At 54.0% G+C, this 16,491-nt stretch overlaps 1 protein-coding gene across 1 annotated transcript; it reads left to right on the forward strand.

The window, feature by feature from the left end:
- Nucleotides 1-320: 320 nt before the first annotated feature.
- NMB (neuromedin B) lies at nt 321-4,693 on the forward strand. The gene is made up of 3 exons (XM_074880541.1): nt 321-457; nt 841-1,043; nt 4,407-4,693. Exons 1-3 carry the CDS (start codon nt 322-324, stop codon nt 4,452-4,454), a joined length of 387 nt encoding a protein of 128 aa, XP_074736642.1. The 5' UTR covers nt 321; the 3' UTR covers nt 4,455-4,693.
- The last annotated feature ends 11,798 nt before the right edge of the window (nt 4,694-16,491 follow it).

The raw sequence follows: 16,491 nt of genomic DNA on the forward strand, positions 1-16,491 counted from the left end.
GGGAACGGTCAGGGTGAGGTTCATGGTTGGGCTGGAGGAGCTTCAAGGGCTTTTCCAACCCAGATGATTCAGCGACAGGCAGCCCGGGCTGAGGGGGGCAAACCCTCCCCCATCGCCTCCCGTGATGGCGACCGCTGGGCGAGCGCAGAGCCCCGGGGTGGGGCGGCCCGTCCCGGGCGGAGGGAGCAGCGCGGGGCGCGGGCTGAGGGCGGGGGGGCTGAGGGGCGCGGGGGGGGGGGGGCGGGACGGGCCTTGGCCCCGCCCCCGCGGGCTATAAGGCGGGCGGTGGCGGCGGCGCGAGCGGGTCCCGCCGGGGCGGCCATGGCGGCGCTGCGCTGCCTCCTGCTGCTGCTGTGCGGCGCCGCGCTGGGGCCCGCCGTCCACCTCGACTTCGCCGAGCACCGCAGCCAGGCGGCCAAGATCAAGGTCAATCCCCGCGGCAACCTCTGGGCCACAGGTACCGGGGGAGGGGGGGACGGGGACGCGGCCGTGGGAGCGGGGCAGCGCAGGGCACGGCTCCCCGCGCCCCCGGCCCCTCCTCGGCACCCCCCGGCCTGCGGGGCAGGAGGAGAGCGGGGCAGGGCTGAGGCGACCTCCGCCCCTTGGTGACGGCTCCAGCATCTCCTCAGGCCCGGAGATCCCGGGGAAGTTTCCCCAAAGTCCCGTGCAGGACCTGGCATCTCCGGGTTTCTCCTCACTTTGTTGTACTCGGGTGGTTCAGGCGTGAGGTTCGCTCGGTGCGGCTCGTCGGCTGGTGTTGGCGTGAGGCGGCAGGTGACAGCCGCAGCCCCTGCCTCCCCCCCGGGGCTCGTGCGGACACACAAGGGCGTTGTGTTGCAGGTCACTTCATGGGGAAGAAGAGTGTCACGGGCTCCCCACACCTGGCGTCGCCGGAGGAGCCTGCGGTGCCGATGGTCTTCGGTCCTTCTCTCAGAGCCTTGCTGGAGGACATGATGGAACTGCTTACCCGTGAGCTCCTGAAAATCCTCTTGCGAGAGAGACTTTTGGATGAGAACCAAGGAAAATATGACCTCACTGACCAGGTGAATATTGACTAAGATGGAGGGAGATGCTCAGAGCAGGGAGGTGGTGGAGATGTTAATCTGCATCAGCCAACCTTGCTGGAGGCAGGAGCATCCGCATGGCTGCTAGAGGTGTATTCCCCCCCTTTCTGCTCCTTAAACTGCTTCTTTAAAACCATCCATAAAGGAGCAGAGGAGAAGTCTCCCTAGGCTTGTGTCTGGCTGGACAGTGGCTAATAGTCCCAAATACTTGGGAAGGGTGTGAGGACAAGCAAGGGATGCTGCGATGGAGCTGTGGCAGTGGTGATCTCCAGCCCAGGGATTGTTAGGAAGCATCTGGGTCTCCCTTGGCCAGATGCAGAAGAGGATGGCTGGCTACTGTGGCTGCAGTGAAAAAATGTCCCCTTTCCCAGCCACTCCAGGGCCAGGGAAATCCTTTCTCCCCTCTATTTCTGTAGAGAGAGGCCAAGAGGGACACAGCCCCGTGTGTGAAGGGGAAGGGAGGCTGTTCTGCAGAGGTCTTGGGCTTCTGATGCCCCCATCTTGGGTCTGTCATTGTGGTCGGGATCCCTCATCACTGAGGAGCGCGTAGCTTTGTTAGCGTGCCTTGCAGAGGGGGGGTGGGCGTTGTACTGCTGCAGAGCGGGTCTCGGGGAGCAGGCAGGAGCTCTGGTACTCCTGTTGTGCATCAGCAGATCCTCACGGTGTGGGTTTTGCCTCAGACCTCACCCAACTCTTGGTGGAAAACCTGCTCCTGGGAGCCATGCGCACACACAGATCCTCACACGGGACGTGGAGATGGAATTGCTTGGTCCGTGTGGCTCTGCTTGTCTGTTGCCTCATGCATGTTTCCCTGGTGTCTCGCCCTTTCTAGTCCCTGCAGGAAGTAACTGAGAGCCTAAAAGGGGTGAAATCCTCTTAGGCGGGTCCTACATGTGCTATCCCACCAAGCTGCTGTACTTGAGGAGCTATCGAGTCACGCTGCAACAGCTTCTATTATCCAGATTTAGGCAGTGCTTGCTCCCATTCTTTGCTTTTTTGGGGAAGCACAGGTGGAGCAGAGTTGCAGGGATGTGAGCCTGAGTGGCACTGATTGTTCAAGCACCTTCTTGACTTGGTTTCAGCAGACTAAGGTAAATTGAGGCTTTCCTAGAGAGCTGGTCCCGTCGGGAGAGAGGGCTTTCCACCATGAAGATACAGCTGGGCACGGCTGAAGACACCAGCTCACCCTGCTCCCCTTAAGATGCTGTGTGCTGTGACTGATGCACTGCTGCAGCTTTTGCTTCTTGGATGCAGCTGAAAGGGAGGAGAGGGCTGTGAAGGTTCTGAACCCTTTTCCCTCCTCCCTGAGCAGTCTTTGAGGAGAAGGGCATTTGCTGCATTACCTGCCTGAGATGATGGGAGAGCTGGTGGATGTGCTGCCCTGCCTCGTCCGCTGTGTTCGTGAGTGTGTGGTGTGAATGTGATCAAGTGATCCCTGTGGCTCTCCTCTGTCAGGTGAGTCGCACGGTCACTGCTCGCACTGCAGATGTGCTTGGGCAGAGGCTGCCCCGAGCACTGGTGCTGTCTTAGGCTGCCAGCTGGGTGCCGGTGCCCTGCCGACCCTGTCGGTGCCCATTCCCAGTGCTCAAAGGGTGGCACCCAGCACTGGACATCAGCCTTTGGCGTGTGTGTGCTGGCTATCAGCTCCACTGCAGGAGGGCGATTTGGCTGACAGTCAGGCAGATGCTGGCAGCTGCCTGCCTCCCTGCCCCGATGCCTCTCCAGCAGGAGCTGGGATGCCCTGCACAACTTAGGTGCCTCATGTGCAGCTGGTTCCTACCCCTCACCTTCTCCCCCCGAAGCCTCTCACCTCTCCTTGGCCAGTCCCCTGCTGTGCCAGCTGTCCTCTTGGTGGCAGCGGAGACCTTGCTGGGTGACGGGTCTGGTTCTGCTCTTCTGGCACCTCTGAGCACCTCATTAGAATCCACTCCTGCCTTCCTGCTCCTTTCTTCCACACCTGTCCCCCAGGGCATCCTTGCCTCTGAGCTGCTGGTTGATATTACAGGACTACTTCTCGCTGGTGCCTTTGAGTGCTGTGTTACACTTTTCTGTGGGACCTTACTTTTCTTGCTCTTGCTGGTGACACGGTGCCAGTGCAAATTCCTGCCGCCCTGACAGCTTTCTCCCTCAGTGTGACTGTTGTTGGACACCTGGGGTCAGCAGCCAGCCTGTGCTTGAGCTGATCTGTTCACCACCTACCTAACAAGCTCTTTAAAAGCTCTGCTCTGTGAAACTCTGTCCCCTGCTCAGGATCTGTCACTTGGATCTCAACTTGGTTTAGAAAAACACAGATGCTTCTCCCTTCCTCTGGCCCCCTGGTCAGCAAGGCAGGAGTTCATGCACTCTTTAAGTGTTGCTTTGCTCCAGCACATGTGCTGTGCTTCGTGGCAGGATAAGTATCGAGGGAACGTGGCTTTTATTGGGAAAACCCAATGGACGTTTCCTTTTCTGAGGGTGTCACTGATCATTCACAAACAGGTTCTTCCTTTCTGTGGGGCCCCTCTAAGCATTAAATAAATCCCAGGGCTTAGTCTTTTTGCTTGCTCTCCCTTCACATGGGTTAGCCCTGCCTGCTGCTGTTGCGTTTTGTCTCCAGATGTTTCTCATCCCTTTGCAAAACGGGAGCCCACATGCTGCTCTGTGCTTGTGATGGCAGAAGTTGCACGGAGCAGAATGGGTTTGCAAATGGGGATTTCTGTTTTGTCTTTTTAACCACGTGGCGGGCAGGGCTTGGCTCTCAGCACGCTGGGGCTTCATAGTGCCACCCTGTTGTTGTGTGTGACAAGGATTTGGCTGGCAGAGGAGGGTTGTCCCCATCCCTTGTCATCTTGGGTGTGTGGCAGCATTTCTCCAGGAGACAGGGTGAGACCATGTGTGTGGAGTGGATGGCTCCAGGGGTGTGGGGAGAGCCCTTCTGTGGGCAGGCAGATGCTGCCCTGCGTGGCCCTGGGACCTCTGGGCAGTATGCAATCCCACAGAATCCCTCCGTAACTCTTCCCTGCTTAGTTTTGTGTCTCTCTTTGCCTTCTCGCATAGCTCTCTGCTGAATCAGGCCCTGAGGCTGCTCTTGTTCCTCAACCCAGTGGCTGCTGTCTCAGTGGGCTGGTGAAGTTTGCCTCTGATGTCTGTCAGCTGTGGTCCAGCTGTTGGAGCACAGGATGGGAGGCAGGAGCCAAGCTCCCAGCTCTTTCCTTCTCATGTGCTGTCCCAAGCCACCCTGGAAAGTGCCATCATGGTCCAGCATGGGACATTTGTCTGGTCCTCTGCCCCGTGGTACCCAGCAGGGGATGGTGGAGGCTGTGTGTGGGACCCAGTGTCTCACTGTTATGCCTTTTCTTGTAGGAGACAGGGCTTTTAACAAAGGTGCTGGAGAAGTATTTTTCAAGCTGAAGAGACACAGCTGCGGAGGACGAGGTCTGCAGGCTCGGCCATGCATGGCAAACGGAGGAGAGCATCGTTCTTGTGGGTTCCTGTAGCAACATCACTTTTATTTATTCTTTCTGTAATATTGTTAATAGTGATCGCTTGTATGAAAAGCAGAGCCTCCCTGTATATTTCCTGTATGTTTTTTCTGTTTTCTTCATGTCTGATGTGCCCCTGTGAATAAAACTGGCTCTTTGCACACACTAGCTCCGACTTTTCTCTGGGGGTGTGAAGGCAGGAACCCCAGGGCTGGTGCAGAAAGAATGGGGAGTGGGAGCAGCATGGTGGGGGATGGAGATGAGCTCCTGGCTCTCAGCAGCCGGGGGGGATTGGATTCAGTCTCTGCAGCCTCTGCTCACTGGAGGAGACCCAAACTGCTGTGTGACAAAATTATAAGCTCACACAAAATTACCACCCACTACTGGAGCATATTAATAAAAGCATATTGCTCATGGCGTTGCTGGGATTTCTAGTTCAAGTAGGGTCCCTGCCTTGTGAGACCCCAGGGTTTGCTACAGGCTCATTAGCCTTGGCTGGACCTTCTGCTGTCCCTCAGGTGCAGGTGCTGACCATTAAACACTCAGCCTCTCCATGTGCGTGCTTTGGGATGATCACTTGGTGCACCTGCCCCTTGTGCACCTGGTTAAGCACTCCCATGGGCAGGGGTGTAGCCCTGGGGTCCTCCATTGTGCAGGACAGCTGGGGAAGGGGACAAGTGGAGGCTGCCCAAAATGGGCGGTGGAGCACAGCCCCGTGATCTGCAGGCTCTGGTTCTACACCTGAAAGTGCTACACCCTATGTCCCACAGCCACCCCTGGGGTGCCCCTGGCAGCAGATCCCAGAGTGATCCCATAAATGAAACCATGAGCTTTCCTTGCCACACTTCTGATCCCAGATTCAACCTTTGAGCTTCTGCAGGGAGGAGAGTCCATCTCCCAAGAGTGACAGGAGCACAGAGCCATGTCACACCAGGCCAAGGGACATTCCAGCACCTGAACATGCCGATGACCAGCAGAGGGGAGAAAGCCATGGTAGGAGACCTTCCCACCTTGCTCCCTCTCAACACCCGTGTGCGCTGTGATCAGCTGGATGACCTGCTCAGCCTGGTGGCAGAACTTAAAGAAGAGGTTGAAAGATTAAGAAGTATTAGGGAGTGTGAAAGGGAAATTGATTGGTGGAGTAGCACCTTAGCACCCCTGAAGCAACGGGAGTTAATGGAGGCTCCAAAAGAGGTACATGATCCCTCACCCTCCTGCTACCAGGCAGAAGGAGGGGACCTAAGAGATGGGGGAGGCTGGAAACAGGTCCCTGCTCAGGGAGGCAGGAAAATCCCCTCCCGACCTCCCTCACCTTCTGTGGTGCCCCTTCACAACAGATACGGGGCCCTGGAACTTTTGAATGAAGCAGAGAAGGATGAAGAAAATGAGTCAAACAAGGAAGAAGATCAAGGTCCACCAAGGCCAGGCTGCTCTAGACCAGGTATTAAAACCAATTCTAAAAGGAACCCCAGAAGGGTCATTGTAGTGGGTGACTCCATTCTGAGGGGTGTCGAAGGCCCCATATGCAGATTGGACCCACTTCACAGGGAAGTTGCTGCCTCCCTGGGGCCCGGGTCAAGGACCTCACGGCAAAACTCCCCGCTCTAGTGAGACCCAAGGACTACCACCCGCTCTTGATTTTTCAGGTAGGTAGCAACAATATTACCAGGAGAAGTCCTAAAGCGATGAAGAGAGATTTCAGGGCCTTGGGCAAACTGGTTAAGGGGTCGGGGGCACAAATTGTGTTCTCCTCCATCCCTTCAATTGTGGGGATGGATGAGGAAGATTACAGGAGAACTCAACAGATGAACTTGTGGCTCTGAGACTGGTGTTACCGGCGGGCTTTGGATTGTTCAGTCACGGGTTAGTACACTGGACACCAGAGCTTTTGGCATCAGATGGGATGTACCTGTCCCAGAGGGGGAAAGGATCTTGGGGCAGGAGTGAGCTGGGTCAGTGAGAGCTTTCAACTAGATTTGAAGGGGGAAAGGGGCAAAACTGGAACTCCCAGACATAAGCCCCAGGGTAGATTACCAGAGTTTGTGGGCTGGTGTGCCAGCAACAACCCTCACCCTGCCGTCTCAGTGGAGGCAAGGGATGGAGACATGCAGCACAACAAATATGCAAGGGATATTGATGGATCAGTAACCATGGTAACACCTGTGAAAGGTCAGGCTGGAATTAGGACCTTAAATGCAAAAAGGTGCTGGGAGCATCAGCCCATCTGAAGTGCGTGTATACTAATGCACACAGCACGGGTAACAAACAGGAGGAGCTTGAAGCCGTGATGCAACAGGAAAATTATGATGTTGTGGCTATCACAGAAACATGGTGGGATGTCTCCCATGACTGGAGTGTGCCAGCTGATGGCTACAAGCTCTTTCGGAGGGATAGACAAGGCAGGAGAGGTGGGGGGGTGGCGCTGTATGTTAGGGACTGTTAGGATTGCTTTGAGTACAAGTGTAGTGAAGAAAGGGTGGAGTGTCTTTGCGTTAGAATCAGGGGGAAGGACAACAGGGCAGATGTCGCTGTGGGAGTCTACTATAGGCCACCCACCCAGGACAGAGAGGTGGATTCTATAGGCACTTAGGAGAAATCTCACAATCTCTTGCCCTTGTTCTTGTGGGAGACTTTAACTTCCCAGACATCTGCTGGGAATACAACACAGCAGAGTGGAACCAGTCCCAGAGATTCCTGGAATGTGTGGCAGATAACTTCCTGACACAGCTGGTGAGGGAACTGACCAGAGAAGGTGTCCTGCTGGATCTCCTCTTTATGAACAGAGAAGCACTGGTGGATGATGTGGCGGTTGGAGGCCGACTAGGGCACAGCGATCATGAAATAATAGAGTTCTCTATTCTTAGAGAGGCCAGGAGAGGGGGCAGCAGAACTGACATCCTGGACTTCCAAAGGGCTGACTTTGTCTTGTTTAGGCAACTGCTTCACAGAATCCCTTGTGAGATAGTCCTGAAGGGTACAGAGGTCCAGGAAGGCTGGGCACTCTTTAAGAAGTAAGTGTTTATGGCTCAGGAGCAGGCGGTCCCCAGGTGCTGTAAGAGAAGCCGGCGACAGAGAAGACCACCCTGGCTGAACAGGGAGCTTTGGCTGCAACTCGGGGAGAAAAGGAGAGTTTACAGCCTTTGGAAGAAGGGGCTAGACACTCAGTGATTACAAAGATGCTGTGAGGCTATGCAGGGCAGAAATCAGGAGGTCTAAAGCCCAGCTAGAAATTAATCTGGCTTCAGCAATCAAGGATAACAAGAAATGTTTCTGTAAGTATGTCAACAGCAAAGAAAGACCAGGGAGAGTCTCCATCCCCTGCTAGATGCAGGAGGAAACATAGTGATGAGTGATGAGGAAAAGGCTGAGGTGCTTAATGCCTTCTTCGCCTCAGTCTCTAATAACAAGACTAGTTGTATTGAGGGAATCCAGCCCCCTCAGCCAGAAGACAGAGGCTGGGAGAAAAACCCCCCTGCAATCCAGGAGAGTCAGTGACCTACTGCATCACATAGACACACACAAGTCTATGGGACCGGATGGGATACACCCGAGGGTGCTGAAGGAGCTGGCTGGGGTGCTCGCCAAGCTGCTTTCCATCATTTCCCAGCAGTCCTGGCTGACCGGGGAGGTCCCGACAGATTGGAAATTGGCCAATGTGACGCCCATAGATAAGAAGGGTCGGAAGGATGATCTGGGAAATTACAGGCCTGTCAGCTTGACATCGGTGCTGACGGAGCAGCTCATCCTGAGTACCATCACACAACACGTGCGGGACAACCAGATGATCAGGCCCAGTCAGCATGGGTTTATGAAAGGCAGGTCCTGCTTGACAAACCTGATCTTCTACGACAGGGCGACCTGTTTATTGGATGAGGGAAAGCCTGTGGATGTTGTCTACCTTGACTTTAGTAAGGCCTTCGACACCGTTTCCCACAGCATTCTCCTGGTAAAACTGGCTGCTCGAGGATTGGATGATCGCACACTTTGCTGGATAAAAACTGGCTGGATGGCCGGGCCCAAAGAGTTGTGGTGAACGGAGTTAAATCCAGGTGGCGGCCGGTCACGAGTGGTGTCCCCCAGGGCTCGGTTTTGGGGCCACTCCTGTTTAACATCTTTCTTGATGATCTAGACGAGGGGATCGAGTGCACCCTCAGTAAGTTTGCAGACGACACCAAGTTGGGTGGGAGTGTTGATCTGCTCGAGGGTAGGGAGGCTCTGCAGAGAGACCTGGACAGGCTGGAGAGATGGGCTAAGGCCAACTGTAGGAGTTTCAATAAGGCCAAATGCCGGGTGCTACCCTTGGGCCACAACAACCCCCAGCAGCGCTACAGGCTTGGGGAGGAGTGGCTGGAGAGCTGCCAGTCAGAGAGGGACCTGGGGGTGTTGATTGACAGCCGGCTGAACAGGAGCCAGCAGTGTGCCCAGGTGGCCAAGAAGGCCAATGGCATCCTGGCTTATATCAGCACCAGCATGGCCAGCAGGGACAGGGAAGGGATCTTACCCCTGGACTCGGCACTGGTGAGGCCACACCTTGATGATGTCTGTGTTCAGTTTTGGGCCCCTCACTCCAAAAAGGCCATTGAATGACTCGAGCGTGTCCAGAGAAGGGCAACGGAGCTGGTGCAGGGTCTGGAGCACAGGTCTGATGGGGAGCGGCTGAGGGAACTGGGGGGGTTTAGTCTGGAGAAGAGGAGGCTGAGGGGAGACCTCCTGGCCCTCTGCAACTCCCTGAAAGGAGGGTGCAGAGAGGGGGGATGAGTCTCTTGAGCCAAGGAACCAGCGGCAGGACAAGAGGGAATGGCCTCAAGCTGCGCCAGGGCAGGGTCAGACTGGCTCTTAGGAAGGATTTCTTTGCAGAAGGGGTTGTTGGGCGTTGGAATGGGCTGCCCAGGGCAGGGGGGGAGTCCCCATCCCTGGAGGGGTTGAAGAGTCGGGTTGACCCAGCGCTGAGGGATCTGGTGGAGTTGGGAATGGTCAGGGTGAGGTTCATGGTTGAACTGGAGGATCTTCAAGGTATTTTTCCAACCAAGATGATTCTGTGATTCTATCACTTCAAGGATGACTTGGAGCCCAGATGGTGTTTATGAACGCATTGCTCCTGCAGGAACTTACTCATGAGCAGGGGAAAGGCAGTGGCAGCCCTAAACCTTTTTCTGGGGAGCTGCAGGAGAGAATGGCTGGTCTCCATCCCAGGGCAGATGTGGGACACACAGGCACAGATGCCCTGGCCCACTCCCATTATGTCACAGTGCTGCCTCCTGCCCAGCCCCAGGCCTGGGGATGCTTCTCAGAAGATGTCACAGGATGTCACTGGATGTCTCATGTCAGGTGAGAGCTGAAGCCACCAGTGTAGGGGAGAGCTGGGGACATCACAGGATCCCCAGGTCCTGCTTGGGGCTGGCTGTCAACTCTGGGAGGTGAAAAAGAGATAGGTGCTGCAGAAATGTCATGTGGTGGTGTCACCACTCCTTCTCTGAGCTTAACCTTGGGGTGCAGACCCTGTTGTGGGCACAACCAGCATTCACACTGCTCATGTTTGCAAAAAATGAGCCTGCAGGTTATTTGACCCCCAGATCACCTTTTATTAGCTGTAGCAAAGTCTTGGCTTAAAACTGATTATAAGCAAGAAAAATAATGACATAGCGTATCATGTCTGACACTGGAGCAGACCAGATGCCTCTCAGCCGGCAGTGTGATGGACTGGCAGCCTAATGGGATTCTTGATCTGATGTCATGTCATGGGGCCACCAGCTCACGTCCCACCCAGGCAAGCTCATGGGAGGGGGAGCAGGTTCCTGAACATCACAGCAGAAACCTGTCGTGAGATGCCTGGGTGAGATCCTCATTGTCCCACTCACCCAGCAAGAACCTGTCAACTGCTTGTCTGTCTGTCCCTCATCGTTACCTTATGGGTCGAGATAAAGATGGGGACGTCACTTGGTAATTACTGTCATGGGCTAAACAGACTTGACTCAAGGAATGTAACGTCATTTATTGTCAATTAATATAAAATAAATATTTGAGTACTGATTCAGGTTTTGGAAAAAAACAAAAACCCCAAGCATTTTCACACCCGGGGAAAGCACCTCTCCTCCCCTTTGCCAGGCTCAACATCGCTCCCAGCACCTCTCCTCCTCCTCCTCATTATCACTGCAGGTTACACTCAGTCCCCTTGGTGAAGCGGCAGGGGGATGCGGTCAGGTCATAGTGGTTTCCTCTCTGCTGCTCCTTCCTTCTTGCTTTTTCCCTGTGTTCCGCTGTGACTGCTCAATACGCACGTCTTCCTCTGGGGGTGTACCTGCTCTGTCATGGGCTCATCCACAGGCCGCAGTCCCTTTGGGGTTGTATATGCTCCAGCATGGGTCCTCCATGGGCAGCAGTCCATTGGAGGGGTGCCTGCTCCACCATGCAGCACCACTTCATCCTCCTCCTCTGAACTGCTATGTAGATCGCTGGAGAATTGTTGGGCCACCAAGCCACGTGTAGCTAAGAAGCAAGGTGCCCAGCACCTGCCTTGGACACCATCCTAGAAGCATAGGCTAACTCAGGGTGGAGAGAACCTCAGCAGACCTCTAGTCAAGCCATCTGCTCAAAGCAGAGTCAGCTCTGGGGTCAAACCAGGTTACTCAGGGCTTTGTTCCATCAGGTCTTGAAAACCTCCAGGTATGAAGGCTGAGTGACCTGCTCCATTGCTTGACTGGTCCAATGTTTCTCCTTCTCCCACACAAGCAACCACTCAAGCCCAAAACCCCCAATCCCACTTCAATTCAAATCACAAACTGAGAAAGTCAGAAAACTTTTGAGGAATGCCATTTTTGGGTAATTTGCCTGCTCAGTCCTGGCATCTGCCTTTCTAACATTTATCTGCTAGTGCATAGCATGCACAGTCTCTCAGCACAATGCCCTATCACTCATCAGGTCATATTCTTTGGGGGTTTCCAGGACCAAAGCTTTGTGTCCAGGTTAGGGAACGGAGCAAATTCTTCGTTTTTATTTTTCCAGCTCTGTGTTTTTTCCCCTTGCTGCTCTGGTTCAAGACTGCCCCTCCATGCCGCTGCTTGGACTCAAGAACTTGCTCACAGCAGAGCTTGCTGCTTCTGCACACCACAAGCAGAGATGCACGAGGCTACTGACGCAACTGAGGTCACTGGGACAACTTCCCTGGGGTGCACAGCCCACCGCAGAGCAGAACTGCAGCACAGACCCTCAGAAACTGTGACAGCTGGGACATCTGTGACAGCATGGACATCTGCAATCGTAGCTGGTCTCCTGGACTTCCTCCCACAACCTGTGGCCATGTATGACCCCATGGATGGCAAAAGGCTGTGAAGTGAGATAAATGGAGACAAACCACCTTCACCACTGCCATTTGTTTCTGTTTAGTTGTAGGACTGCCCCATGAAGAGGCGCTGGCTCAGAGGGATGTTTGTGAAAGTCCACTGCCACCACTTGGTGTCATTGGTGTCCCAGGCTTAGTGCAGTGCTCATGCTCATTCACACAGGACTGGCTCTCCTGCTACGCCCTCAGCAAAGACATCAGGCCCCAGGTTGGTGTGCTTCTTTCTCCAAGGTGTCTTGAGACCTCTCTTTCATAGGAGACCAACAAACCAGGCAATGAGGAAGGGAGAGAAAAAGGCAGAAAGGAAATCAGGTTGCCGTCAGGAAGCAAAACAATCTTGGTCTCCTAAACACCTTTGCCATCCCCCGTGCTCCTCCAGGGAAAGATCTTGTCCTGATATGAACAGCAAAACTTGACCTGACCAAGGTAAACCCAACCAGTACAGAGGCTGAGACAGCCTGAGGAAGCAGGTATCCAGAGCATGGCATCCCTATTGTCTTGAAAATGATTTCCAGGTCGCAGGGAGCAGGGCATCCTAGTGCAGAGGAGCCAAGGTTAAATGCAGTGTAGGGTTGCAAACCATCTGGATGCTCCATCATGGATGCAGAGGCCTTTTCTTCATGACAGGACCCAACAGCTCACTGCAAAGCACTGGCAGCATGGAGACTCTCTGGCAGTGTGGGAAGGATACCAATGACGCAAGGAGGATCTCATGTAATGGCAAACGGCAGACAGAAAGGATGTGCATTCTGAATCCAGCACTGGTGCCTTCAGAATAGGCCAGCCCCATCACAGGTGTTGAGCTTTCCTTGTCCAGCCTTTCCTTGTTCAGCCCTAGGGACTGAGAATGGGATCTCCTGGGAGCTGAAGAGAAGGGAGATCTAAGCCATGTACCAACTTCCCTCCTTCTCTCCTGTCCCAAGCATGGCAGAGGCACTTTGCAAAACATAGATATGGGACCATGTGGTGAACCATTTCATTGCATCAGGTCTTTGGCTTCCAGCTGAGGCCCCCAAAAAGGGAGCCAGCTAAATATGCAGGAACATGATCTGGTAGACAGTAAGAGACCTGACAGAGATCTGGAACCTCCATGGAAACCCCAGCAGTTCAGAAAATGGCTCCATCTCATCCTGGAGCTGGCAACAGCTTCTCAGTTTCACTTGGAAATGAGAGGGAGCCAGACTCCCCTGGTCACACCACACAGACCTTGTCATTCAGCCTGTTCCCACTGCTCCAGTCTTTATGGGAAACTCTTCTCCTTTGACCCTCTTTCTCAGCCCAGAAGATGCCTTTTGGAGTATGACATGATGCCAGTGTTGCTTGTCCCAAGCTAGATCTTCTCACAAGGGATGTTCTCACACTGGCCCAAGCAAATGCCTTGTTCTAGACTTGGGTGCATAAGCAACTACAACAAGGACATCATGGAACATGGTGTCTTGAAATCCTGCGATTTATCCTGCTGTGAATAACCCAGGGAAAGAGGTACAAGTGCTTGACTGTGTTGGGAGAATCATGGTTCTCTGCCTGCCCAGCCTGGGAGGACTCAGTGCTGTGCCTGACCCAAGGTTCCCTGTGTGACCTGCTCAGAAGGAGATATTCTTAGAGTGTGTGTGCACCAAATGCTGCTGCTTGAGGCTAGAGAGACAGATCATCCCAGCTACAGACCCACAAAGCCTTTTTTATGGGCTTCCTTTGCAGCACCTGTTCCTGGCAAACATGAGATGTTGGTCTTCAGTGGATTAAAATAGTTCTAGAGCAACAGGGACTAAACCAGCCATGGGGCTAGATGAGATTTCTTTTTCTATGACACTTTTTTTTCTACGACGATTTTTTTTCTATGACAGGGTGACCTGCTTATTGGATGAGGGAAAGCCTGTGGATGTTGTCTACCTTGACTTCAGTAAGGCCTTTGACACCATTTCCCACAGCATTCTCCTGGCAAAACTGGCTGCTTGAGGCTTGGACGGTCACACGCTTTGCTGGGTAAAAAACTGGCTGGATGGCCGGGCCCAAAGAGTTGTGGAGAATGGAGGTAAATCCAGTTGGCGGCCGGTCACGAGTGGTGTCCCCCAGGGCTCGGTTTTGGGGCCACTCCTGTTTAACATCTTTCTTGATGATCTAGACGAGGGGATCGAGTGCACCCTCAGTAAGTTTGCAGACGACACCAAGTTGGGTGGGAGTGTTGATCTGCTCGAGGGTAGGGAGGCTCTGCAGAGAGACCTGGACAGGCTGGAGCGATGGGCTGAGGCCAACTGGAGGAGCTTCACTAAGGCCAAATGCCGGGTGCTGCACTTGGGCCACAACAACCCCCAGCAGCGCTACAGGCTTGGGGAGGAGTGGCTGGAGAGCTGCCTGGCAGAGAGGGATCTGGGGGTGTTGATTGACAGCCGGCTGAACAGGAGCCAGCAGTGTGCCCAGGTGGCCAAGAAGGCCAATGGCATCCTGGCTTATATCAGCACCAGCATGGCCAGCAGGGACAGGGAAGGGATCTTACCCCTGGACTCGGCACTGGTGAGGCCACACCTTGATGTCTGTGTTCAGTTTTGGGCCCCTCACTCCAAAAAGGCCATTGAATGACTCGAGCGTGTCCAGAGAAGGGCAACGGAGCTGGTGCAGGGTCTGGAGCACAGGTCTGATGGGGAGCGGCTGAGGGAACTGGGGGGGTTTAGTCTGGAGAAGAGGAGGCTGAGGGGAGACCTCCTGGCCCTCTCCAACTCCCTGAAAGGAGGGTGCAGAGAGGGGGGATGAGTCTCTTGAGCCAAGGAACCAGCGGCAGGCCAAGAGGGAATGGCCTCAAGCTGCGCCAGGGCAGGGTCAGACTGGCTCTTAGGAAGGATTTCTTTGCAGAAGGGGTTGTTGGGCGTTGGAATGGGCTGCCCAGGGCAGGGGGGGAGTCCCCATCCCTGGAGGGGTTGAAGAGTCGGGTTGACATAGCGCTTAGGGATCTGGTGTAGTTGGGATCTGTCAGTGCTAGGTTAATGGTTGAACTGGATGATCTTCAAGGTCCTTTCCAACCTAGATGATTCTGTTCTGTTCTGTTCTGTTCTGTTCTGTTCTGTTCTGTTCTGAGAGCCCCCCTGTGACAGAACCCTCTACACGGAACTCCAAAAATCATCAGGGTGACAGCATGCAGGGAGGGGCAGTCTAGCACAACCTCACTTCCATTTTCTATTGGTTATGACACCTTTTTAAACTCCATATGGTGCTGAGAACCAGCCAAGGACTGTAATAGGAATAAGATATTAATATATTAATTGGTTCTTCAAGCTCGTGGTGTATAACATATAGTGAGCAGGCTAAATGTGACATAGCACGGGGAAATTGCTTTGCACTGGTAACAGCTCCTGCAGCACATGCTCCCACTGCGCTGCAGAGAGGAAGGTGCCATAAAGCAGCTGCTGCCAACCTTTGAACTCCCTGTACAAATCTGAGACTGTGCCAGGAGTTGTAGAGCTGGCAGAACTGCTGTGTAATTGATGGCTTTTATAAAATGATGTAGATCCGTACTGCAACACCGAGGTGTTTTCCCTGTGTGGGAAGCCAATCAAAGCAGTAATTCAGGCAAGTCCCCTTCCTGAAGCAGTAAGTGAGGTGGATACAGTAAGACCCCGTCCACTCCAGGTAGGATCTAGAAAGAGTGAGCTTAGGACACTTCTTTCTTTCCACTTCCAGCTCTCAGTGGTCTTGGCATCCCCCATCCTCTGATGTGCCAGGGAGGACCTTTGTCTCCAGGAGGAAATCTGTACCCGTTCCGGGTATTTTCAAGCCAAAACCTGTTGCACAAACTGGTCCAGGGTGGTGGCACAGATGAGGGAGCCACCAGCCTGCGTCATGCCCTCAGGGAGCAGCTCCAGCATGGAGTGGAGGGCAGCAACCTGCTCCAGGACCTGGATGCAAATGCCATGGGAAGGGAAGGGCTAAGACAGCTCCCAGCAGAGCAGGAGGGCTCATGGGAATACATATCTGGGACTTGGGCCAAGGTAGACTCTGTTCTTCTTGCCCGGGAACATCCAGGTGGCAGTGCTAGACCTCAGAGACCATGTCCTTTCATGAAGGGCCAGTTTCCCAGCTTCCTCACCTGCCATGTACCCTTTCTCTGGACGAATGGGAGACACATGCCATGAAAGGTTTTAGGGAACCAGCTCTGCTGGGAGGTCTGTGAGACTATGGTGGGAGGAACAGGGCCACCAGATTTGTATAAATGTTAGTGGGAGAACCCCTGAAGGCCTCTAGTTCAACCTCTCATGGCAGGACTGTCACCAACTGCTAGACACTATCCCAAGGTGATGCTTGGTGGGACAGGACCACTGGGTGGGAAGAACTCTGCACCCCAAACCACAAGCCCTTGTGACACCCAAAGCTGGTAGAGAACATCCACAGGAGACTCAGCCAACCTCAGATCTGCCTTGGATATCTTCCACCATAATGTTCGTCCTCCTGTTCCAAGATCTGCAAGCTCAGCCCCAGCAGAAGGTGGTCCAAGTCCAAGTGGGGTGACTCTGAGTTTATAAGAGGTCCTTGGAGGCTCTGGGACAGCAAGGGGGTCTTTCAAGATCAAAACCAGTTGGAAGGTGGTTCCACAAGCCCTACAAAAATCTGCGCTAGTTCCAGCTGGATTGAACCATTT

This window comes from Strix uralensis, chromosome 11 (genome assembly GCF_047716275.1).
Source record: "Strix uralensis isolate ZFMK-TIS-50842 chromosome 11, bStrUra1, whole genome shotgun sequence".
NCBI lineage: Eukaryota > Metazoa > Chordata > Aves > Strigiformes > Strigidae > Strix > Strix uralensis.